The sequence below is a fragment of the Lissotriton vulgaris genome, chromosome 2_1 (assembly GCF_964263255.1).
Source record: "Lissotriton vulgaris chromosome 2_1, aLisVul1.2, whole genome shotgun sequence".
Classification (NCBI taxonomy): domain Eukaryota; kingdom Metazoa; phylum Chordata; class Amphibia; order Caudata; family Salamandridae; genus Lissotriton; species Lissotriton vulgaris.
In genome coordinates this window covers 949,613,298-949,640,133 of record NC_141687.1, presented here as the reverse complement: position 1 = coordinate 949,640,133, position 26,836 = coordinate 949,613,298, and the positions used below count along the sequence as shown (strand labels likewise).

Here is a 26,836-nt window from a genome sequence, read left to right as displayed (position 1 = left end):
CCGTGCTTTCGGCCCCATGTGACGCCAGTGGGTGGCAGGGTTCGCCATCACCACGCTCACTGGCGCACGATCACTTCGGACAGGTGGGTGCTGCAAATCGTCCGAAGGGGCTACTCCCTCCCCTTCGAGACCTCTCCTCCAGCCATGCCACCGCAGAACCACCGTGTGTCGGGGGACCACTTGACACTTCTGCAGGAGGAAGTTACGGCCCTCTTGGCCAAGGGGGCCATCGAGCGCGTTCCTGGGCCAGAAGTAGGGCGTGGTTGTTATTCCCACTACTTTCTGGTGCCCAAGAAGGACAAGGGGGGCCTACGTCCTATCTTGGATCTAAGGAACGTCAACGGCTTCCTCCGGAAGGAGAAGTTCAAGATGTTGACGTTAGCTCAGGTCTTGGCTGCTCTAGACCCGCAAGACTGGATGGTAGCGTTGGACTTGCAGGACGCCTATTTTCACATCCCCGTCCTGCCGGCCCACCGGCGTTACCTGCGGTTCACGGTAGGCCAGGAGCACTTTCAGTTTATCGTGCTCCCCTTCGGCCTTACCAGCGCCCCACGGGTGTTCACAAAGGTGATGGCGGTGGTCGCAGCCCATCTGCGCAGGTTAGGGGTTTCAGTCTTCCCCTACCTAGACGACTGGTTGTTGAAGGCGGGCTCGCCCCAGACAGTCGTCCACCACCTTCAGATGACGGCAGACCTCTTGCACGACCTGGGGTTCTCCATCAACGTGCCGAAATCACACCTGTGTCCCTCTCAAAAGCTCCTGTTCATCGGAGCGGTTCTGGACTCGGCGCAGTTTCGGGTTTATCCTCCGGAACGGCGGGTTCGGGATATTCAGGCTTTGATTTCCATCTTTCAGCCGCTATCCTGAGTCTCGGTCAGGTTGACGCTGCGGCTGCTGGGACTGATGGCTTCCTGCATCCTTCTGGTGCATCACGCCAGGTGGCGGATGCGGGCTCTGCAGTGGGACCTGAAGTTTCAGTGGGCCCAGCATCAGGGCAACTTGTCCGACCACGTCTTGATCTCGGAGGGCACTGCGAGACAACTGCAGTGGTGGCTTACGGACCGCGATTGGGTCAGGGGCAAGTCCCTCTCCCTTCCCCAACCGGAGCACGTTGTCGTGACGGACGCGTCCCTCCAGGGCTGGGGTGGCCACTTGGGAGAGGCAGAGATCAGAGGCATCTGGTCTCCGGCGGAGTCCCGGCTCCATATCAATCTGTTGGAGCTGCGGGCGATTCGTCTGGCACTGAAGGCATTCCTCCCCTTTGTCAACGGGAGTGTAGTGCAAGTGTTCACCGACAACACCACCGCCATGTGGTACTGCAACAAACAGGGCGGAGTGGGGTCGTGGACCCTTTGCCAGGAGGCTCTGCGCCTCTGGCAATGGCTGGAACGTCAGGGCGTGACTCTGACGGTTCAACACCTGGCAGGTTCTCTGAACGCCAGGGCGGACGAACTCAGCCGTCGGTGCTCGATGGATCACGAATGGCGTCTGAACTCGGACGTGGCGCAAGGCATCTTTCTGCAATGGGGAGAGCCTTGGTTAGATCTATTCGCCACAGAAGAGAACGCGCAATGTCATCAGTTCTGCGCGTTGGAGTTTCCAAGACGGCACTCCCACGGCGACGCCTTTCGGCGCGAGTGGAGTTGCGGTCTGTTATACGCCTTTCCGCCTATACCACTTCTGCCCAGAGTGCTGAAGAAGATCAGGCGCGACCGGGCCCAAGTTATCCTTGTGGCTCCGGACTGGGCTCGAAGGTACTGGTATCCCGAGCTACTCAGCATGTCAGTCGGTCCCCCGATCCGCCTGCCCCTTCAGGAGGACCTTCTGTCGCAGCAGCAGGGGACGGTCCTCCACCCGAACCTGTCCAGTCTCCACCTCCATGCTTGGAGATTGAGCGGCGGCAGTTGAGGCCATTTGACTTGCCTCCTGAAGTCTGTGATGTTATTCTGGCAGCCAGGCGTCCCTCCACTAAGTCGGTATACGCCTGTCGGTGGAACAGATTTGTGGCATGGTGCACAGCAAAGGCTGTGGACCCTCTTTCTGCCCCTCTTTCGGAGGTTCTTCTGTTTCTTCTTTCTCTTGCCCAGCAGGGCTCTGCTCTGGGCACTATCAAGGGCTACCTTTCTGCCCTTTCAGCCTTTTTGAGGCTTCCTGATCAGCCTTCTTTGTTCAAATCCCCGATTGTAACTCGATTCTTGAAAGGCATCACTCACATGTTTCCACCTGTTCCGTTTGTGATGCCTCAGTGGGATTTGAACCTGGTTCTAACTTTCCTGATGTGTGCTCCCTTTGAGCCCCTTCATTCTTGCCCTCTCCGTCTCCTGACTTTAAAGACGGCTTTCCTGGTTGCCATCACCTCTGCCAGGAGGGTGAGTGAGCTCCATGCTCTTTCTGTCCAACCTCCTTTCCTGTCCATTCATCCTGACAAGGTGGTTCTGAGGACTAGACCTTCTTTCCTGCCCAAGGTTGTTTCGGCCTTTCACATCGGGCAGTCCATCACCCTCCCTTCCTTCTTCCCGCCTCCGCATCCTTCAAAGGATGAAGAGCGGCTCCATCGTCTGGACCCAAAACGTGCGCTTTCATTTTACATGGATCGCACACGCCAGTTCCGGGTGGATGACCAACTGTTTGTTGGCTACGTGGGTGCGAAGAAGGGACGGGCGGTTTGTAAACGAACCATCTCTCGATGGGTCGTCCTCTGCATCAAAGCGTGCTACTCTTTGGCTCGGAAGGAGCCTCCTGTTGGGCTGAGGGCCCATTCCACTCGGGCCACGGCGGCTACTACTGCCCTGGGCCGGGGAGTCCCCTTGCAGGACATTTGCCAGGCGGCTACGTGGGCCTCGCTGCACACCTTTGCGAGGCACTACTGCCTGGACAGTCAAGTCCGGAGGGATGGCTTCTTTGGCCGTTCTGTCCTCCAGGACTTTCTGGTGTAGTTTTGTATTGGTTCGCAGACCCACCACCGGGGTTGGTATTGCTGGGGTATGTATTCTAAGGTAAGGAATCTAACACTAACGTGTTTCTTTCAGATGAACAAGTTACTTACCTTCGGTAACGATATATCTGTAAGAAACATTAGTTAGTGTTAGATTCCTTACCGAACCCACCCATCCTCCCCGTTCTGCGAACTGATACCTAGGGTTAAGGTCATCCCTTTCAGGGCCCTAGTTTTTACATGGCACCAGTGTTGGTTCTCTCATGGCTCTGCGTCTCCTGGCGCGGAAAAGCTGTGTGCAAAGAACTGACGTCAGCGCGCGGAGGCGGCGTCTATATACTCCAGCGACGTCATCACGGCGCACGACGCCGACGACGGACGCGGAGCCGCAGGGGACGCCTGCAGACGACGCCTACCGACGCGCAGGGGTACTGCTACGCAAAAGTTTCCGGATCCAGACTGACGCCTGGGGATATTCTAAGGTAAGGAATCTAACACTAACTAATGTTTCTTACAGATATATCGTTACCGAAGGTAAGTAACTTGTTCGTCAGGCACCGTAGGGGGATTGCTCTGGGAGCGGGAGGTTGTGGTGGGGTAGGATAGGTTGCACATCATGCGTTACAAGTTTATGAGCTGGAATGTGAGGGGGCTAGGCACATGCGCTAAGAGATACAGGGTCCTTTCCTTCCTCTGCAGATATGGGGTGTCCATTGCTTGTCTTCAATTGACCCACCTGGTTGACGACGGGGCGCAGAAGTTGGCCAAAAAATGGCGTGGACAAATGTATCATGGGTCCTTCTCTACATATGCCAGGGGGGTCCTGATCTGGGTGGCCCGGGGGTACCGTTCGCTATGCAGTATATGGAAGCGGACATCAACGGTCGATACCTGCTCCTCTTGGCTAAACTGGACGGCAGGGATATTGTCATTTTAAACTCATATGCACCCAACTCTGACGACCCGGCCTTCTTTAGGGCCTTACAAGATGTCTTGGCTTACGACCTGGGGACCCCGACACTTTGGTTTGGGGATTTCAACTGCATTCTGGATTCGGCCCTAGATAGATCTCCGCCCCGGGAGGGCACGAAACCCCGTATGACTGTGCAGCTCGGGGAGGTCATGAGAAACATAGGGGCGATAGATGTTTGGCGCCAGCGGAATCCAAGCAGAAGGTACACACTTGCTTCACCCCCACACACAACACCTACAGCCGCCTGGATAGAGTACTAGTGGCTAATGCCGAACTTAACATGTTAGTGGAAGTTACTCACCAGGCTCGTTTTTTGTCGGACCACTCTCTGGTAGCTTGCATGGTTCAGTGGGGGCCTTCGATTGCTCATCCTCGTACTTGGAGGCTACCGGTGGATATACTTAGGGATCAAATAGGAAAAGCGCATGTGGGAACGGCCATTGGGGACTATGTGGACCTTAATTGGGGACACGGGAGTTTATCCTCGACCACTAGGTGGGAGGCCCTGAAGGCAGTGATGAGGGGCGCTTGTATGGGGCTAACCCACGGAGTTCGGAAACAGCTCCTCCGAGATCTCCAGAAAGAGGAGGACACTCTCCTGCAGGCTCAGCTTGTAACAGACCCAGTGCCCTGCAGCAGCGAGAGGAACTGGACACCCACGCTAGGCTACATGACGTACTTGATAGACTTGATAAATATACACTGGGCCAATATAGGCAGCACCTTTACAGGGAGGGCGATAAATCAGAGCGGCTCCTGGCATGGATATTAAGGAGAGAGCAGACTCCAGAGCGCATTGTAACCTTGCGGGGCCTGACCGGACAGGTGGTGTGTTCGGAGCAGGCAGTCCTTGGGGTCCTCCAATCCCATTTGCGGAAAGTCTACGCAGCAGACCCAGCCGTTTCGGAGATCTCTTATCTCCCCTACTTGCAGGAACTGCATGTGTTACCCTTTCAGATTCGGACAGGGAGGAGCTAGATGCGGCCCTGACGTTGACAGAGGTCCGTGTGGCTTTAGCCCGTTTACCGCTCGCAAAGTCGCCGGGCAGTGACGGATTCCTGTCAGAGTTTTATCAAGAATACCAGGATGTCTTGGCTCCGCTCCTTCTCCAGGTCTTTCATGAGGTGTTCGATAGTTGAGTGCTCCCGCAGAGCATGGCCCTAGGGGAAATATGCATGATCCTGAAACCAGGGGTGGACAAGCATGACCCCTCGTCATATCGGCAGATAACCATGATAAACTCTGACGTCAAAATTCTGACCGAGCTATTGGCCTCACGGCTGGCGCCCCACATGGAGCACTTGGTCCATCAGGATCAATGTGGTTTTATTCCCGGGCGGAACACGGCCATGAATTTCAGACGGTTGAATCATATCCAACATGAGGTGAGAAAAAGGGACGAGCAGACGGTCTTGGTCTCTATAGACCTGGCCAAGGCGTTCGATACTGTTGATTGGGGCTACCTGCAGGAGGTCCTTCGGAATATGAGACTGGGGCCCAATTTCAGCCGTTGGATTTGTATCCTATATATACTCTCCTCGAGCCAGGGTGCGCTTGGGAGCCGCGAGATTGGAGGAGTGGCGGCTGGAGCGGGGCACGAGACAGGGGTGCCCCCTCTCGCCGCTACTTTTCACCCTCACAATTGAGCCCTTTGCCGTCATGTTGCGGACTGAGATGAGTCAATGGGGCATTCAGGTGGGTGACACGTGCAACATACTGTCGCTGTATGCGGATGACGCCTTGTTTTACCTGACATCCCCAAGGGAGGCTCTCCCGAGGTTACTACAACAACTGGACTGCTTTGGCGAGGTGTCAGGACTGCGGATCAACCGGAGTAAGTCCCTAATGTTCCCGCTCTCTGGATTTGAAGCGGTTCCTCAGGAGAAATTGCTAGTTTCCGAAATCTGGGTATTCATGTGGCCTCGTCAGTGGAGCAGTCCCTTGCCCGTAACATAGATTGGGTAATTAAATCTCTCCAGCGCTCCGTGTCCTTCTGGAACACTCTCCCGCTGTCACTAATGGGGCGACTGGCCATATCCAAGATGGTGATGCTGCCAAGGACACTGTATGTCCTTCAGAACACGTTGTGCCCGCTCCCGCCTAGGATATTTCGGACCCTCAACACGCTGCTTACATCCCTGCTCTGGGCGGGTCGGTGAAGCAAAGTGGCCCTCCGCACTCTTGTGCGCTCCTTTGAGGAGGGGGGACTGGAGGCCCCGCGCCCTGATCTTTATTATTACGCAGCACAGATTCTTCCGGCGGCCAGATGGTTTGCGGTCGCGGATGTGCTTGAGACGCGGTTACTTGCAGGAAGGGCAACAGTGCAGGAGCTTCAGCTGGCACTGATGCGAGGGTCCGGAGCTGACGCCGTGCTACCTTATGTGGTCAGACACACAGCGGGCGTATGGTAACGTTTTATAGAAAGGGTTCTACGGTCGGCCCCCTTCCACAGAGATCTGCCGCTCTGGATACTGGCCCCTATAGTAGAGATGGATCACCAGATGTCCATCCGAGAGTGGAGAAATGGGGGCTGTGAGGTCCTGGCAAACCTATATCCCTCCTAGAGCTTCGTGACCTATGAGCAGGCAGCGGAGTCGTTTGGCCTTAGTGGCGGACAATACTTACATTACCAAGGGCTGCGTTCTATAGTGTGCTCGGTCTGGCCGCAATGCCCGGAGATTCCTCCGATGACCCATACCTTACATATCATACTGTCCTGCGGCAGAGGACGTAGATTGATAACGTTGCTGTATGCAGCTATGAAACGGGACTCTGCTCCTCCGGTGCCGCCGGCATGGGCGGCCTGGGAGGCAGATCTGGGAGTGCCTCTGGATCAGAGTCAGCAGACGCGTCTAGGGGCCCTCACGCGGCGCATCTCCTGTAATGCGTGCTTAAACGTATTCACTTCAACTTCTCGCACCGCACCTACCTTACCCCGAAGTCGATCAGCTGATTCTCGGAGAGCGGCAGGGACAACTGCCCCAGATGCAGCACAGTGGAGGCGGGGTTGTTGCATCTGGCCTGGGAATGTCCGTTAGTGGGGAGTTTTTGGTCAGTGGTTGTGGCCCGGGTGAAGGCTGCCACAGGCCTCCGAATCAAGCTCACACCCGTGCATTGCCTGTTGGCATTGGTCCCGAGGCCAAGGAAACTGAAGCTTTCCTACAAGTTACTGCAATTGATGCTAGTGTTGGCTAGGCGCAGGGTTGCCAATACATGGATGGGACAGCGGGCCCCAGACGTAGATGCATGGCTCTGGGATGTGAGGGAATGGACACTCGCAGAAGAAACACACATGCAACAGACTAGGGGGATGAGAAATTGCAGGAGGATTTGCTGGCGTGGCGAGCCATGTACATGACAGGGCTGGCGACAGAGGGGTACTCGTCACCCAGTGACTCTGAAGGGACAAGTGGAGAGTTGTTATCTGAGCACGACTCTGAAGGGGAAAGGGGAGGGACCAACTGAGGGGTTCCTCAAACTGTGCATGGAGCTGAGCCTGGCCTGTTTTCCTCACAACGTCACATGTAATATGCTAGTTCCACCGCTTCACTGCATAGCCTTGTGTGCTTTCAGATGTTGTCATACTCCGAAATGTGCCATAATGAGTCCGTCGATCTGTGTACAAATGTTTTTAACGATGCCTTGGAGGGGTTTTATCTTGTATTTTCAAACACAAATTAAAAAATAAAGTTTAAAAAAGAACTTGGTTTTGCATCTTTATTTCTGTGGCATGTTTGTGCTTTGTATGTTCAGGAACCAAGAATGATTATTTTTGAAGACTTGGCATACCCATAACCCTGCCTGGTGTCTTTAGAATTTGGATTGATTGTGGGCATATTCGTAGCGACATGGAGCCCTGAAGAAGCAGTGTTTTTACTTCAAAACATGTGTTGCCTGTACATGCGCTGTTTTCTTATGAACTATGAATAACAAGATTTTATGCTGTTTAAAAGCAACTGGAGGCTAAGATTGTTTTCAATATGATCTAATGGAATTTGGGACAGAAGATTCTCTTTTACCAAACAAGAAGAATACATGTTAATTTAGGTTAAGAGGTATTATCTAATTGGTTGTGTTAAATTTGATACTACTCCCCACTCTGTGAGAATGTGCCCTCTTTGTGCATGGTTGCCCCCGCTTTTTGCTGAACTGCTGATGTGCTTTGACTGTGTGCGCCCTGGGTTCCTGCCAGTCAGGTACCCAGGGCTTATGTTCTTTCCCTAAAACTGCATTAAAAACAAAATACAGTTGGCATCTCTGGCCACAGGTCAGGTCCTGGTAAATTGCACCACAGGTACCCAGGGCACTGGGACCAGGGAAGACCTCTAAAGGCAGCAGCACTTATTGTGCCACCCTTAGAGGCCCTGTACATTACACTCACGCACTGCCTTTGCAGGCTGCGTGTTGTGGTGCAGAACAAAGTGAAGAGTCGACATGGCACATATCCCTGTGTGCGCCATGCCTACAACCCGCTTCCCTGGCATAGATCAGTCACCCCTCTAGCTGGGTGCACTATACCAGTGGTGAGGGTGCAGGTGCATGAGCCCTGTACCCCTACAGTGTCTAAGTCCATTCTTAGACATTGTAAGTGCAGTGCTGCCATTAAGAGAATATGGTGCTTGGAGTCTGTCATTATGAACTCTACAGCTCCATAATGGCTACACTGAAAACTGAGAGGTTTGGTATCAAACTTCTCAGCACATTAAACCCACACTGATGCCAGTGTGAGATTTAATGGAAAATGCACACAGAGGGCATCTTAAACATGCCCACTGAAAAACGACCTACCACTAGTGTCCAGGCTGAGTGGCTGCTTTCAGCTACCACCACCTGATATGTTTCTGGACCCCTGGGACGATAGCCTGCTGCTCTCAGCGGCCTGAAACAGTGCACATCCTGGGACGAGGTGGCAAGCCTCCTCCCCCAGGATGGGCAGGGTCCACGAAGGGGAAGCTTCAAAGGCTTGCCGCCTTTGTGAGCTTCCCCAAGCCACTTGCTGCTGGTTCTGACCCCACTTTGGGTGAGAGAAACGGCGAGGAAAAAAAAGTGAGGAAAAGAGGTGTGCCCATCTCTACAAACTCCACCACTCAGATAGGGGAGGCGAGGTGAGCATAACTCTCAGTCCCTCCATCTTGCAGATGGGGAACCCAGCCACCCAGGGAAAGGCTTATGCCCTCTCCGATTGGAGGTTGGCATTATAGGGGGTGTACCCAACCCAGGGAAGGGACCCATTAGTCCCAACCTTTTTACCTACCTGTAACACCCCTAAATGTAGTATTTAGGTGCACCTTGAACCTGGCTTCCTCAGACAAGAAACCACCAGAAGAAGAAAAGAAGAAGGACCGAACAGCTGTGCTGAAGCTAACAAGAGGAGGACGCCCACTGACTTGGCCCCAGCCCTACTGGCCTGTCCCCGCCTCGAACGTGCAGAAGCACAACTCCGGTGTGTGCTGCAGCTAGCAGCTTCAAGAACCCCGAGGACCTACCTTGCCTTCAAAAGAAAAGACTGTCTCCCGTGAACACCGAATTTGTTTACTAACAGACTCGAGGTCCGCCAAAGTCTGCTAGTCTGCACCACTCTGCACCCCACGGCCAGAGTTCGAGTGGCCCAACACCAAGAGGAGGTCTCCCCAGCGATCCTGACCTGAGATCTGGTGATCCCTGGCCTGCCTCAAGCCTTCAGCCGACGCCTGTAGCTTCAAACCGAAAGGTCCCCCCAAACCACGACCAGGAGCTGGTAAGAAGATCCAACCCTAAAAGGCACCCCTGCACCTGACGCCCCACGGCCTTGGGTGGCCCAACCGACGGTGCCTAACCAACCTCCAACATTCCAACTTACCTCTCCAAGTGGTGGTCACACCCAGAAGACCTTCGTCCCCGAGCCTGCAGTGTGTTTGCAAACAGGAGACTCCACTTTGAAAGCTACAGGACGCCCAATGCCAAAACAGCACTCTTCACCTGGCCGCCCCATTGCCGCTGAGGGTGCACCTTTTGTGCTGGCTTGAATCCCCATTTGTCCTGAGCTTAAGTCTAGGAGCTTTGCTCCCACAATCCAGTGGCCTGTTTGTCAGCAGCCACCAACCGGAGTCCCCCTATCCCCCACTGGATATCATTGGGCCTCAGCATTCTGCATCCGGCCGCTCTAGTGCCACTGAGGGTGTAACAAGAGTGCATCCTTGACCCTGGGGAACCCCTGAGTCTAACCACAGAATACCAAATCCTACAACAAAGTACTTACCTGTTAACCGATAACACTATAGTCCTCCATAGGATAACATTGACTGTTGTTCTATGACAACTTTCTAAGCGTGGAGTTGGAAAACCTAAGAAATCCTTTTAAAATTTTACTAAATAACAAAAACGCTTTTACTCACCTGTTTATCCCAGTGCAGTATCCAGGTATACTGCACTGTGTAAGAAAAGTAATCCACTGGTCATTTTACTAAAACGCCTATACAAAGTATATGTACTGTATTTCCGAAGCATTGCATTTTCAATAACAATACTGTAATCAAAACAAAGTGCATATACAATTGCAATCCAAACTGTGTTACTTTTGCATTACTACTGTAACGTATTTATTGCTTACCTGTGCCAGGCTTGCTTGGTTCTAGAAAATAAAATAACTAAAATAATATTTTTTATACAAGAACAATTGGTCTGAAGTTCAGTCTTCGAGTGTGTGAAATCATTTGCTGGCTGAGTGTGTACAACAAATGCTTAACACTGTCCTCTGATAAAGCCTTACTGCTCAACGACAATACCACAAATAGAGTGAGGTGCTATCTACTTTACCTCTGTCTTCCTTTTGGGTTCCACTGGACTCTGTGCACACTATACCTCACTTTGGTATAGTAATACAGAGCCAGCTTCCTACACACACCTCTATAATTGTGTTATAAATTTTTCAGATCAGAGGGGAAACTGGCTTAGTGGGTGGAATGTACAGGACCAGGTTTTCATTGATCCTCAAATTTGACGGATAATACCAGGCCAGGCATTCATACCATCACTTTGTTGTTTGATGCAACAGACACTATTACAGGCACCCGTTTATTATTATTTCAGTAGTTAATTCTGCAGTTCTGTATAGGAAATGTTCAGTTAATACAAACTGAACCATTGTCACATGGAGTGGTATAACACTGTACATGGACATGGATATTAGTGTAGACTGAAAGATTGGGAGTCTTTAGTTCGCGTCTAAGACAGTGCATGCGCTGTCTGTTGTGAGACATGCTAGTTTACAGTGTGTTGAGCTCGCTTATTGCTTACAATTGGTTGGCTTTATTGTCACTCTTGTTTGCTTTATTGTCACTCTTGTTTGCTTCTTATTCATCAGCTTCCACATGCTTTCCTTCCTCCTCTGTTAAATGTACCTCCACTTGATCATGGACCCATTACTTGTGTCATTTCTCTGCTCACTTTTCAGGCACATAGAGTAGTCCATGCATGTGTCAAATATCTCTCCCATCGTTTGATTTCTGCAGGTCAAACCTGCAGGAATTTAACAGGGGGAAAGTACACAGCATTTACAGTACAATGGGGATTTTGGTGTGGCAAACACCAAAATGTGCATGTTATTCCCCAAAAACTTGTGATATGTGTTATTTGAATTATAAACCCAACGGAATCATTTATGAGGAGCGATAAATAGCACCTGGATTCAGACAAACTCGGAATCGGAGCCTTAGTCACGTTCCTTGCGACCCAGAAGGCACAGGGACAGAGATTCCTACTCAGATGATTTTCTTCTGTTATTGGGTTTGAGAAGTTTACTAGTGCTCCGAGAACAAAACTACATACCAGTAACTATTTTAGCACAGAGGAGCGGTAAATGATTTCAGGGCATTGGTGTTTTGGTTTCTGCATAAGGTACCTGTGATTCTGCTTTCTGGTACAAACCAATTATGAGCTTTAAATGTATTCTGATCTAAAATGCTTGCATGCAAGTGTAAGCTGTCCTCAAGTAAAGAGGTCTGACGCCCATTGGGTCTTATTTGCGTAACATAAAACTGCAAATTAAAAAAAAATGATGATGTATACCTTGTAATTTACTGTAACGTTGTCGGCAGGGAGGAAACAGGCTACAGAGCATTGTAATAGTTCAATCAGCCGGTCAAGTTTTTTGCTACCAGTAATACCTGGATTTGTCCGATTTATAACTTCTCTCAATTTTATGCGGATAAAGGAACCGTGGCACAGTGAGATAAATGATGTGCTTGAGGTTGTTGGGTTTGGGTAATTGGGAAGCTGGCATTAGGAATCTGAACTCTTGTTTTTTCATACCCTATCCATCCTTCCACAGCTCATCATGTGCTGTTGGGAAATCATGTCATATTTACCTATAAGTAATTATATATCTTGATGGGCTGAACAGCACCCCAGAGACATGCGGGTTAAATATCCAGCAAGTCTGCATCAGTCTTTCATTCTCTCAAGGTCGACACAGTAAATATCTCTGAGTTGTATAATATCAATTATTTCAGCGCCTAGAGTCCGTTTAGGTTATCATTTGCTCTTTGTAAAAGTAGGTTTGAATATTTTTAGCTTCTGTTGTCTTCTTACAACAGAAAAGCAGCGAGGTGTGGTGACATTTGGCACGTCGCCATATCATATAGATTGTTAACCCAGTACAAAGAAACCAAAATGGAAGGTGCACTCAAATGAAGTTCATAGAGAAAAGTAGTTTGTAAATATCTTCTTCTTTATTCAGAGTATTCTGTAAGCAAAGGCACAGCCAACGCGTTTCGTTCCCTTTTTTGCCTTAGGAACTTCGTCAGGGCAAACTAGTAATATCAGGGGGCGGCAATCGTAAACCGACACAGTATGCGAACCGGGGTAAGGGCGTTCTAGCTTGACCAATTAAGGTCTCCTTGGCTTGGAAAGTGACTGCCCTAGTTGAAATGTACTCAAAAAATTCCAGTCGGTGCAGTAGAATCGTTTGCAGTGCAAGCGCTATTTAGATCCCCAAGTTAGGAGACGTAGAAAATGAATCAGAATGGACCATTACGTCTTTATCAGAGTTTCTCGTTATAAAGCGGCGATCATGTAATAATTAACCCCAGATTTGTTTTCCCGCTATCGTAGCAGCTACAGGTCAGGTGGTAACCAAAACCGATCATAGACAGAAAAGTGCCACACCTGTGATAAGGTCACGGCTTCAGAAATCGTCATCGAGAAGCTTCCCGATGACGATTTCTGAAGCCGTGACCTTATCACAGGTGCGGAACTTTTCTGTCTATGATCGGTTTTGGTTACCACCTGCCCTGTAGCTGCTACGATAGCGGGAAAACGAATCTGGGGTTAATTATTACATGATCGCCGCTTTATAACGAGAAACTCTGATAAAGACGTAATGGTCCATTCTGATTCATTTTCTACGTCTCCTAACTTGGGGATCTGAATAGCGCTTGCACTACAAACGATTCTACTGCACCGACTGGAATTTTTTGAGTACATTTCAACTAGGGCTGTCACTTTCCAAGCCAAGGAGACCTTAATTGGTCAAGCCAGGACGCCCTTACCCCGGTTCTCATACTGTGTCGGTTTACTATTGCAGCCCCGGTTATTACTAGTTTGCCCTGACGAAGTTCCTAAGGCAAAAAAGGGAACGAAACGCGTTGGCTGTGCCTTTGCTTACAGAATACTCTGAATAAAGAAGAAGATATTCACAAACTACTTTTCTCTATGGACTTCATTTGAGTGCACCTTCCATTTTGGTTTCTTTGTACTGTGGTAACTTGTACATCCTTAGGCAGCGGATGTCGGAAGCGATTGTACCTCCTAATATTAAGAACATATAGAACCGTTGTGCTTGACCTTGTCTGCTGCTTTGTCTTTTGGTTACATAGATTGTTAACCCCCCTGAAGACCCTCAGCGTCTTACTTTTTCTGTTTGTTTTCTTAGCTGAGGTGAAGCGAGTTGGGGACACCCTACTTGGAATGGCCACACAATGTGTGCAGGTGAAGAACGTAGTAAAGACCTCTCCCCAGACCCTTTCCAACCTCTGCCTCAAGATCAACGTTAAACTGGGTGGAATTAACAACATTCTTGTACCTCATCAACGGTAAGATTGAGATGGTTACGCATAGACAACATCGAACCATTAAGTCTCTATTGCATGAATGTTTAACTTCCCTTTTCAAATTCTCACTTCTGATGGAATCAGTAAACATTCTGCTATGTTTTAGTTTTCTCCCCCAAACCTTTTACCTTTGAGATGCTAATAACTGCATCTACTTTATGCAATTTTATTCACAATGGAAGCAAATATTCTTATTTTTTTTTTTGAGTGCCTGCTAAGTAGAACTAAATGTTTTGATGAATCTAATGTTGTTTATTTGGAACCCCTGGGAAGGAACTTTGGGGCTGACTCTTTCTGCAAGAGGATGAAACTTCTTCACTTATTCTCGAAAGTGGATCACTGCGTATGATTGCCGAGTAGGCAATTTGTCCTATCTAAGCTGTTAAAGTACCTCTGCATAGTGTTTCAAGAGGTCTCCCTGTTGGACCTAGGGTATCCTAGACTACATAGGGTAGCCTGGCACAGTAGTGGATACAGCTAAACTCAAGGCGTTGGTTAAGTGCTTACAAGTCCCACTCACAGTAACCCAGTGATTAACCACTAAAATAAGACACAACACCAGTCTTAGGAAAATACCAGTACCTTTTATAAAAATAATATACTTTCTTGTTCTTGTTTTAAATAAAAGCAGTACACAAATAATTTACACATTTCTCATAGCTCTCAAGTGACATCCAATACTTTTCCTAGTCAGTAAATAAGAATCAAAGGTACATTGCATTTGGAAATTGATTATAGTTAACTCTACCAGTCTACTCCTTTAATCACTGGATACAGAAGGGTAAATTCACATTAGAGATTCAGTGTGCCACTTGCAGTGATATTAGCCTGCTTCAGTAGCTATTTTCAATAAGACATTGCATCAGACTCCAGCATCACCACTCTGCATTCAATTCTGAAAATACCCTGAGATATAAAACTAGACCTCAGCCTTAATTAACTTTGAATTCTGTAGTGTGCTCTTATTCCTCCTCTCCACAGCTGAGAATAATAACCAGAGTAAAGTTATCCCCAGTTCTCAGAACTTCCCAGGGGCCCCTCTTCCCTACTCCTTACTTTAGCGTGGGGACGATGTTGTCCCAGTCCCCACGCGTCACCGCTGTCTTAAGGCTCCCTCTGGCTTCAATGCCTCACTTTCTCTTCCTCCCGCCGAGCCAGCTGCTTGCTTGGGGCTGGGGCGGTGGAACGACGGTGAGCACAACTCCCCCCTTCCTGCTCGCGTCAGTTCCTTTCCGTGACACTCGAGCGGGGGGGGGGGGGGGTAAAGACGAAGCCACACACCTTGGCCTCCTTTCTGCTCCTCACCGGGAAGGATTTGCGCCCTCTGCGCGGCGGTCCACTCGACGATCCGGAGACGCTCCCTCAGCGCCTCTCCTCAGGCCAAACACTTCCTCACCGGGCATGCGCGGAAGCGCTCGCTCTTCTCCCGCCTCCTCCGGCGGCCGCTCCCAGGAAGGACGCTACTCGCCTGGACCTGCTCGGTTCCCGGCCCCTCTTGCCTTCAGGAGCGGACGTGCTCAGGGCATGCGCGGAAGCGCCTCTGCACTCTCCAAGCCTTGGGGTGATATTGACGCGGCCGGTGCCCCCGGGGTCCCGCAGACGATCGGAGCAGCGCCGCTGCTCTCCCTCAGACACTTCCCTCACCGGCTCCAGGGGAAGGATGTTCTCAAGCAGCGCCCTCGCTCCCCAGGACGTTTATGGCTCCACAGACCCACGTCTTCACCAAAGCACGACAAGGAACTCCAGCCACGTCACGGGGCTCACAGCTGTTCTCTCACGCTGGTAGGTGCAGCGTTGGGCATTGGCAGTTAGGGAAACCCTCTACTCAGAGCGACCTGTCAGGATTCGTTGGGGCTCAGTCTTAGAAGGGTCTTCCTTCACACGTAGCTTATTCTCATTCTCAGCAGTTGATGTTTGGGGAGGGATTGGTCAGAGGCTGAAGGGGGAACGTCTCTCTGTAGTGGCTGTCTGCCTCAAAGACAAACTAGTTGCTCCCAGTGCGTCCACCTCCTCTCACCACTGCCTCACTCCTCCAGTCTTGGGTCAGCACAAAATGGCTGCTGGTCACTGGCCTTTTATAGGGTGGCCTGAGACCTGCAGAAGTCACTAGATGGTTCTGGAAAGTTCTTCATGTTAGCCTATGGGCCTGTCCTCCAGTAGTGTCCGTTATGGCAGTTGGTGGACACCATTTTAGGTTTCTGGATGTCCCTAGATTTTCAAGGGGCTTGACTAGGCCTCACAGGTTATGAGGGAAAAATGGCGTCATAGCCAAGGAACACCTAGCCCCCTGACAGCACTGAAAAATCCTGGTGGACATGTATAAAAATAAAAACAGAAACTCTGGGAGGCTAAGGGGGACAAAAATAAATAATAATGGTTAGAACATCCCCAGAAGCAGACAGGTCTAACACGCGTCCCCCCCAGCTGAAAGTGGGGAGAACTACCCAACCCCTTGGGAGTCCTCATCACTAAAGCGGAAATACCTGGATAGACCGTCTGCATTGGCATGGTCCGTCCCAGGTCGGTGTTCCACCCTAAAGTCCATTCCCTGTAGGGAGATGGACCACCTTAGCAATTTGGGATTCTCCCCCTTCATTTGCATCAGCCAACGAAGGGGGCGGTGGTCAGTCTGAACCAGGAAGTGCGAGCCAAACAAGTATGGCCGCAGCTTCTTCAGGGCCCAAACCACCGCAAAGGCTTCTCTCTCAATTGTACTCCACCTCCTTTCCCTGGGGAGTAGCCTCCTGGACAGGAAGACCACGGGTTGATCCAAGCCCTCATCATTTAGCTGCGATAACACTGCCCCAGTGCCATGTTCTCACGCATCTGTTTGGACAATGAATTCTCTAGCAAAATCAGGGGCCTTGAGAATGGGAGCGGAACACAATGCTTGTTTCAAGGTCATGAAGGCTCGCTGGCAAGCCTCCGTCCAGACTACCCGTCGGGGTTGTTTCTTGGAAGTAAGTTCAGTGAGGGGTGCCACAATGGTGCTATACCCCTTCACGAAGCGACGGTAGTATCCAGTGAGGCCCAGGAAGGCTCAGACCTCAGTTTGAGTCTTGGGGGGCTCCCAGGCGATGATAGCCTCAATCTTTGCCTGGAGGGGCTGCACCGTCCCTCTGCCCACCAAGTGACCTAGGTACACCACCGACCCCTGTCCGATCTGACACTTGCTGGCCTTGATTGTCAAACCAGCCTGTTGCAGGGCATGAAGAACAGCTTGCAGGTGCTGCAAATGGTCCTCCCAGCTGCTACTGAAGACAGCAATGTCGTCCAGGTAAGCAGCAGAAAAAGCTTCCATTCCAGAAAGGACCCTGTTCACCAGCCGCTGAAAAGTGGCAGGGGCGTTCTTGAGCCCAAAGGGCATCACACGAAATTGGTAGTGTCCCTGAGGTGTAGAGAAGGCTGACCTTTCCTTCGCCTCCTCGGTAAGGGAAATCTGCCAGTACCCCGAAGTTAGGTCAAAGGTACTTAAGTATTGGGCAGCTCCCAGCCGGTCAATAAGCTCATCCGCCCGGGGGATGGGATGTGCGTCAGTCTTGGTTACTGAATTTAAGCCTCGGTAGTCCACACAGAATCTCAATTCAGGTGTGGTGCCTGGTGGGGCAGCTTTTGGTACCAAAACCACCGGGCTAGACCAAGGGCTACCAGAAGGTTCAATCACTCCTAGCTCCAGCATCTTGGCGACTTCACTTTTGATGCTAGCCTTCACCTTGTCCGACAGCCGGTAGATTTTAGACTTCACAGGTGGGCTGTCTCCTGTGTCCACGTCATGGGTACACAGGTGGGTCCTACCCGGGACAAGGGAGAACAGAGAAGAAAATTGCTCCAGGATCTGGCGGCAATCACTCTGCTGTTCAGGAGTCAGGGATGGCGAGAGAATCACTCCCTCCACCGACCCATCCTTTTCTTGGGACGAGAGAAGATCAGGGAGAGGTTCACTTTCCTCTTCCTCTGCTCCATCGGTTACCATCATTAAGACAACCTCGGGCCTCTCATGATGTGGCTTGAGGCGATTGGCATGCAGCACCCTGTGGGGCTGCCTCGGGGTCTTAAGATCCACCAAATAGGTGGACTTACCCTTTTTCTCCAAAACCTCAAAGGGGCCTGTCCAACGGTCCTGGAGGGCATTTAGCTCTCCAGGTTCCATTACCCACACTTTCTGTCCAGGCTCCAGTTCCACTGGGTGAGCGTTGTGGTCATACCACTCTTTCATAACTGCTTGGCTGGCCTCCAAGTTGTCTGAAGCTTGCTTCCACAACTTAGCCATATGGCTCCGGAAGGCCAGCATGTAGCTCACCACGTCCTGGGGAAGCTTCCTGGGAGTCTGTTCCCATCCGTCTTTCACCAGGCTGAGAGGTCCCCGTACAGGGTGCCCGTACAAAAGTTCGAAGGGGCTGAAGCCCACTCCCTTCTGTGGCACTTCCCTGTAGGAAAACAAGAGACAGGGTAGGAGGACGTCCCATTTCCTCCGCAGGCTCTCAGGTAGACTCCGTATCATACCTTTCAAGGTTTTGTTAAACCTTTCCACAAGACCATTGGTTTGTGGGTGATAAGGAGTGGTAAACCGATAGGTAACGCCACACTCCTTCCACATAGCCCGCATGTATGCTGAAAGGAAGTTAGTCCCCCTGTCGGACACAACCTCCTCGGGGAAACCCACTCGGGTGAAGATCCCCATCAGGGCCCTTGCCACTGCAGGTGCAGTGATGGTCCTCAGAGGTATTGCCTCTGGGTACCGTGTGGCATGATCCACCAAAACCAGTATGAACCGGTGACCAGCTGAAGTTGGTGGATCCAATGGCCCTACAATGTCGATGCCCACCCTCTCAAAGGGGGTGCTAACGACAGGTAGTGGTTCCAGGGGAGCTTTTAGCTTCACCCCTGTTTTCCCACTGGCTTGGCAAGACACACACGTCCGACAATATGTATCAGACGCCACTTTCATTCGAGGCCAGTAGAAGTGGGGGACAAGCCGGGCAAAGGTCTTGTCCTGTCCTAGGTGTCCTGCCAATGGTATCTCATGAGCCAGTTCCAGAAGAAAGGCTCTAAAGCATTGAGGGACCACCAAGGCCCTGGATGAACCATGTCCAGGCGCCTTGGGCTCACTGTAGAGGAGTCCATCCTCCCAGTAAATCCGGTAGCTCCCTACAATGTTTCCTGCTGCCTGGGCTTTGGCCTGTTGCCGCAGCCCCTCGAGAGTAGGACACTCTTTCTGAGCTTTGCAGAACTCTTCCCGGGAAGGACCTCCCTCCACATGCCATTCAGTAGGGATGGGTAGGTTTTCCAGGGAAGCAACATTCTCCCCTGTGGACTCCAGATCCACCTCCGCAGGTGGCCCGTCTGTCTCACGAGGTGGAGATGTCGAGGCAGGGTCCTCCGGCCTCCTGTCCTTCTCCTCTCTGGCAGCCGGCTGGGCCATTGTTCCAGGCTCCAGCGTAAGTGAACTCCCCCTTCGGGCAGTCGCGGACCTTGTGCTGACACAAGTCCAGTCAGGGGGTCCCAGCATCTCAGAGTGAGTCTGGTACTCCACCCTCCTCCAAGCATTGTGCTCCATATCATTCCCTAACAGGCAGTCAACAGGCACGGCAGGGCTTACGGCAACTCGAAGTGGACCTGCAACCCCTCCCCACTCAAAGGGAACCTCAGCCACAGGGTAGTGGCCCAATCTGCCGTCAGCCATTACGGCGGGATGGAGTACATCTGGGATGACCTGCTCTGGAGACACCAGCTGACTCCTTACCATAGTCATGCTGGCTCCTGTATCTCTCAGAGCCTCCCCTCTACGGCCATTGATGGTGACCCACTGCTCATACTTAGTAGTATTAGAGGGCAGTTGCGTCTTTGGAACCATCTCCTTATCTCCCAGGGACACTAAAGTGACACCCGCCCGCTCCCCTCCGTTACCCAAAGGCATCTCCTCCCCGAGCACTACACTAGTTATTCCCGGGGCTTTTCCTCCAGTGGGAGGGGGTGGTCTTTTTGGGCATCTCAAATCTCCCTTATAGTGTCCCACACCACCACACTCAAAACAATGAACAACCCTTGGCTGCTGGCTTTGGCCAGGGGTAGGGTTGCGAGGGGGGTTACTCTTAGGGATGAATCCTCTGCCCCTTCCTTGCGAAGTATTTTGTGGCCCTTTTGAGAACTCCCTCTTATTTTCCCCTCCCTCTTTCTTCTGGGGGGCGCCCTGTCCATGCTTCTGGGAATCCCCTCCAGTCCCCTTAGTCGACACCCGGGTACTAACCCAGATGTCCGCCTCCTCAGCAAGCTTCCTGGGGCTGGTCAGCTTGCTGTCCACCAGATGCTGTCGTAGTTCGGGAAGACATTTCTCGAGTAGGTGTTCCTTGAGTATGAGGTCATATAGTCCCTCATAGTCCCCTACCTCGCTGCCTCTCACCCAACCCTCCAGGGCCTTCCTGGAGTAATCCAAAAAGTCTACCCAGTTCTGCGTGCCTAGTTTGTGGCTGCCCCGGAACTTTTGCCTATACCTCTCAGGGGTCAACCCAAACTTTCTTAACAGCGCTGACTTCATAGCCGGGTAGTAGGTCTGTTCACTTTGATCTAGGGCCAACAAGGTATCCCTGCCAGTGGGGGGCATGTATTTATATAACCCACCCCCCCAGTGGGCTTCCAAGATCCCATGGGCCCTCAGTGAGACCTCGTAGGCGGCTAGCCATTTTGCAATGTCATCACTGGGTACATAGCATGCCATAATATCTTTTGGTAGGTAGGGTCTGGGTTCTCTGATGTTGGTCTGGGTATCGCTGCCACCATTCTCTGGTTTGGGGGTTCTTAGGTTTAGGGCTTGTAAATCCATCTCTTTGATGGTCCGCTCATGCGCCAACCTCTTGTCCTCCCTTTCCATGTCCATCCTGGCTAGTTCTATTCTCATCCTCCTCTCCTCCCTCCTATCCTCTAACTCAGCGTCGGTCAATCCCCTCTCCGAGACACTACTGCCCACTCTGGAAGGTGTCCTAGGACCTGTTAAAAGGTTCCCCCCTCCCGCCTGGTACAGTGTTGCGGTCTCCAGGACAGTGTCCCTGTCACTCCCCTCAGGATCTACTTCCTCCCCGGAACGAGCCTCCACCCATGCCCGGATACTGGTCAGCAGCTCAACTTTCCTGGCGCCTTTCTTAAAAAACACCCCCTGCTGCTGACACCATTCCTTCAATTGGGTCACGGTATAGTTTTCCAGCTCTTCCACATTTATCTCCATTTCTATTTAGAGTATAAACTTTACACAGGAGAAATCCAAAAAGTGACCTGGGGTCAACCTCCACCCACCACCAGTAGTAAATTTAGAAAAAGCAAAATTTAGATTAGGAGGGCCGCAGGGAGAAAACTCCAGGTGGGGTCCCGTGGTAGGCACTGCGTTACTCCTAAGTGAGTGTAATCACAAATCCGTAATCCCACCGCTGAAACACCAATTATGTTGGACCTAGGGTATCCTAGACTACATAGGGTAGCCTGGCACAGTAGTGGATACAGCTAAACTCAAGGCGTTGGTTAAGTGCTTACAAGTCCCACTCACAGTAACCCAGTGATTAACCACTAAAATAAAAGACACAACACCAGTCTTAGGAAAATACCAGTACCTTTTATAAAAATAATATACTTTCTTGTTCTTGTTTTAAATAAAAGCAGTACACAAATAATTTACACATTTCTCATAGCTCTCAAGTGACATCCAATACTTTTCCTAGTCAGTAAATAAGAATCAAAGGTACATTGCATTTGGAAATTGATTATAGTTAACTCTACCAGTCTACTCCTTTAATCACTGGTTACAGAAGGGTAAATTCACATTAGAGATTCAGTGTGCCACTTGCAGTGATATTAGCCTGCTTCAGTAGCTATTTTCAATAAGACATTGCATCAGACTCCAGCATCACCACTCTGCATTCAATTCTGAAAATACCCTGAGATATAAAACTAGACCTCAGCCTTAATTAACTTTGAATTCTGTAGTGTGCTCTTATTCCTCCTCTCCACAGCTGAGAATAATAACCAGAGTAAAGTTATCCCCAGTTCTCAGAACTTCCCAGGGGCCCCTCTTCCCTACTCCTTACTTTAGCGTGGGGACGATGTTGTCCCAGTCCCCACGCGTCACCGCTGTCTTAAGGCTCCCTCTGGCTTCAATGCCTCACTTTCTCTTCCTCCCGCCGAGCCAGCTGCTTGCTTGGGGCTGGGGCGGTGGAACGACGGTGAGCACAACTCCCCCCTTCCTGCTCGCGTCAGTTCCTTTCCGTGACACTCGAGCGGGGGGGGGGTAAAGACGAAGCCACACACCTTGGCCTCCTTCCTGCTCCTCACCGGGAAGGATTTGCGCCCTCTGCGCGGCGGTCCACTCGACGATCCGGAGACGCTCCCTCGGCGCCTCTCCTCAGGCCAAACACTTCCTCACCGGGCATGCGCGGAAGCGCTCGCTCTTCTCCCGCCTCCTCCGGCGGCCGCTCCCAGGAAGAACGCTACTCGCCTGGACCTGCTCGGTTCCCGGCCCCTCTTGCCTTCAGGAGCGGACGTGCTCAGGGCATGCGCGGAAGCGCCTCTGCACTCTCCAAGCCTTGGGGTGATATTGACGCGGCCGGTGCCCCCGGGGTCCCGCAGACGATCGGAGCAGCGCCGCTGCTCTCCCTCAGACACTTCCCTCACCGGCTCCAGGGGAAGGATGTTCTCAAGCAGCGCCCTCGCTCCCCAGGACGTTTATGGCTCCACAGACCCACGTCTTCACCAAAGCACGACATGGAACTCCAGCCACGTCACGGGGCTCACAGCTGTTCTCCCACGCTGGTAGGTGCAGCGTTGGGCATTGGCAGTTAGGGAAACCCTCTACTCAGAGCGACCTGTCAGGATTCGTTGGGGCTCAGTCTTAGAAGGGTCTTCCTTCACACGTAGCTTATTCTCATTCTCAGCAGTTGATGTTTGGGGAGGGATTGGTCAGAGGCTGAAGGGGGAACGTCTCTCTGTAGTGACTGTCTGCCTCAAAGACAAACTAGTTGCTCCCAGTGCGTCCACCTCCTCTCACCACTGCCTCACTCCTCCAGTCTTGGGTCAGCACAAAATGGCTGCTGGTCACTGGCCTTTTATAGGGTGGCCTGAGACCTGCAGAAGTCACTAGATGGTTCTGGAAAGTTCTTCATGTTAGCCTATGGGCCTGTCCTCCAGTAGTGTCCGTTATGGCAGTTGGTGGACACCATTTTAGGTTTCTGGATGTCCCTAGATTTTCAAGGGGCTTGACTAGGCCTCACAGGTTATGAGGGAAAAATGGCGTCATAGCCAAGGAACACCTAGCCCCCTGACAGCACTGAAAAATCCTGGTGGACATGTATAAAAATAAAAACAGAAACTCTGGGAGGCTAAGGGGGACAAAAATAAATAATAATGGTTAGAACATCCCCAGAAGCAGACAGGTCTAACACTCCCTAAATCCAGCTTCATCAAATCAGGGGTTTGTTAAAGCAGGAGTACCTATAATCTTGCTGTTTATTTATGTGTTGGGTTTAAATACATAAATAAAAGGCATTGTTATTTACAATGGCAATAGCTTAAACTCTCGCAAATGTGAGACCTATTACAACACCTGTAGTGTACTGTCAATCACTGATGTCCGTTTAGTTGGGTCTCCGCGCTTGCATCTACAGCACTAAACACAAAAGCATATACATTCTCTCAATGGCTGCTTCCCGTTCCCTACCCATGCTTTTATCATGGCAGCCAAAAGGAAAAGAAAGCAGAACATATTTATAGACGCTCCGGTCTCAACTTGCCCCACCACACTCCATGTGTCTCAAAAAACAGCTGCAAGCATGGCTCAAACATCTGTGTGTATATAAATTGGTTCCTGAAGTCAAAATGAGATCCGGTACTTCATTTGCCCAATCCACCCACCGCCCCATTAGGCACTGCTAGTTTCCTTCTGATTGGCCAGCAGAATTCAGTGCATAATTAGTTACAACTTTGTGGTCTAAAGTAATTTCTACTGACTGAAGAGTAAATGGAAATGTACTAAATGGAATGCATTTTAAAGTGAAATGAGGTGCACCTAAAAAAAAGACACGTGGTCGCCATGATTTAATGTTGAGAGAAAAAATTAGTTGGACAACGTGCGTGCAACAAGACGCGTGGTCGCCATGATTTATTGTTAAAAAAAAAAAACGAGTTGGGTGAGACGCGTGCAACATTATGCGTGGCTGCCATGATTGAATGTTAAAAAAAAAATTGGGGGGCGACCTGCACACAAGAAAACGCGTTGCCGGCGATGATTTAATGTAAAAATAAAAAAGTTGGGTGAGTGGGCGCCTACTGTGAAAAAATTCAATTAAACAAAGGTGGTTCTGTCGGGTAGAAAATATGTAAGTAAAATCGCTCAAAATGTAACGGTATCAATCTAGCACAAACTCTAGAACACGCCAGTGCGGTATGACACAACATTCTTCCGGAATAATCACTAAGGAAATGCACTTGATATTGTTGCTTTTATCAGAATTACTTCATTCAATGATATACATAGTAAGCAAGACAAAGACTGTCAACATAAACTTTTTGAGTGAATACAGAGTGAATAAAGTGACAATAGTGGTTCAGTGCTCAACAAGTGTACAATATATACAGTGTGGTCATGATTGTCTATGTACAAGTTTAGAGGCCTGAAAACTATTTCGCTCCAGTGACTCCTATCCTTCGTTGTGTGGAATCCTGGTAGTTCTGGACCTAAATGTGCGTCAATGTTTCAACCCTAGTAGTGCCCCAGTTGGAGGTCACGTCGGGTCTTCATCAGGACAAGACGTGGGGACAGGGGACTGGTAGACAGCCCTAGGGCGGCCGGACTAGTCGTGGCCGGGAATGCGTGGATCAAAGGAATATTCAGGTTGAGTCACAGCTGGAAAGGTTCTTTAAGATTCAGAATTGAAATGCCGGGAAGATGGGCCATAGTACCGTCCTTCATCTGCAAAGTGTCAGACCCTTTGCAGATGAAGAACGGTACTACTTTGTCTTGCTTACTATGTATATCATTGAATTAAGTAATTCTGATAAAAGCAACAATATCAAGTGCATTTCCTCAGTGATTATTCCGGAAGAATTTTGTGTCTTACTGCACTGGCGTGTGCTAGAGTTTGTGCTAGGTTGTTACCGTTACATTTTGAGCGATTTTACATATGCATTTTCTACCCGACAGAACCACCTTTGTTTAATTGAAACTTACCCAGGTTCTGAGGGACACAGGGTTACCCCATTATTACCTATTCTTTACTGTGAAAAAAAGGCTGCAGTCACCATTGTTTACGTAGTGGCCATGTTGGTGTTCACATGAAAGCGGGTGCCACGCTGAAACATGAAGCACAGCGCCCTGGCCATGAGGAGCAGAGAGCTGATAAGCGGTCCTGGGCGATGAGTAGCAGACAGCAGAGAGTTGAAAAGCAGTCCCCTGCAGGAAAGCATGTACTGCTGCAATAGGAGAAAGTCATTTAAAAAAAATTGTGCTCACAGACTGTAAATGAAACACACTGAGTAACAACACAAGTAAAAGAACCAGTCCTTATGGGAAGTTCCAAACGGAGACAAGGAGTTACTAAGACGCTGACCATACCCAGCGTGTGGTGTCAATCTCTAGCAATATGGAGGAAACAGCAGACCGGTTCAACTGCTGTATGACCCAGGTGAACCAGTGGATGAGCTCAAACTGCCTAAAGCTGAATGGGGAAAGACGGAGGTGTGGGGTGCGAGGTAAACATAAAAAACCTAAGGCAAATGTCTTTCCCCCCAAAAAACAACCCTGCCCCAAAGTGCCTGCAAATAAAAAATAACATTTGGAGAAAATCGAAAAAAGGGGAAGGATGAGCCACCTGCAAAGAAAGTGAAACCTAACCGTTCAAAACAAATATTTACAAGTGTACTTTGTAGAAGCACTTAAGCCAGGCATTTACACTCGGGGGCGGCGGCAACAGTTCTTAACGGGTGTCTAGGAAAAATCCCAAGATAGCCCCAAACCACCCCCAAGAAAAACAAAATAACAATTACGAAACTCACATGATCACACAGAATCCCATCACCAAACCAGGCACAGCGGTCCCACCCATCGCTAGTAGGACTTCACAAATATGGGTGGCGACCTCAAGCTCCTGCGCTTTAGCATATGCAGTATTCATCTCCCCGGAAGTGTACAGAAACCAAAACTTACCCATGCTGTGCAGCAGCAAGCATATATTAGTTGCCAAACGGCCCAATGGCTCTTGAACTAGCAGATTCTTTCCTTCGGGACTCTACAAAAAGAAGAACAAAGAGTTAGAGCAGGGTTGACTAGCCCTTCCCATGGCACCTGTCCCACAACACTGTCACCTCCCCCACTACACCTCTTAAAAAAACACAGCACCCCCATATGCCCCCTGGGCTCGCATACCCAGCGGGCCCAAAAACAATGCCCCCCCCCCCCCCCCCCCCGGCCCGCCGCACACTGGGCACCCGGCGGTGACAAAACTTACCTGTGCTCTGCACCGGCTCTTGAACCAGCAGATTCTTTCCTCCGGGACTCTATGAATGAATGGCAGTAAAAAGCGCAACGTTCACTCCAAGGAGTACCATATCTTGGCGCTAGGGGGGAGGAGTATGATGGTCAATAATGATGTGCAGCGAGAGGGTCAGTTCTAGAAGAAGAGAATAGCTCAGATAAGAGAGAGCACCAATTTATCAGGTGTAGAAAATAACCAGGTTTTTAATAGTTTCCTGAAGAGAAGTTCTGATTGTATCAATCAATTGTAGAGGAAGAGAATTCCAGGCCTTGGTTCCTAATCCTGCAATGATTTTTCCCCCTTTTGTTTTCAAGCGATAACTGGGGGTTGC

At 50.4% G+C, this 26,836-nt stretch overlaps 1 protein-coding gene across 2 annotated transcripts in view; it reads left to right on the top strand.

Annotated features, from left to right (window-relative positions):
* The window catches only part of LOC147731457 (protein argonaute-1), a 418,093-nt gene that overhangs the window by 318,586 nt on the left and 72,671 nt on the right, over positions 1-26,836 (top strand). For both annotated transcript variants that reach the window (XM_086956498.1, XM_086956499.1), the window contains exon 13: positions 13,819-13,978. In XM_086956498.1, the coding sequence (XP_086812624.1) occupies positions 13,819-13,978 (160 nt within the window). The remainder of the gene's footprint in view (positions 1-13,818; positions 13,979-26,836) is intronic.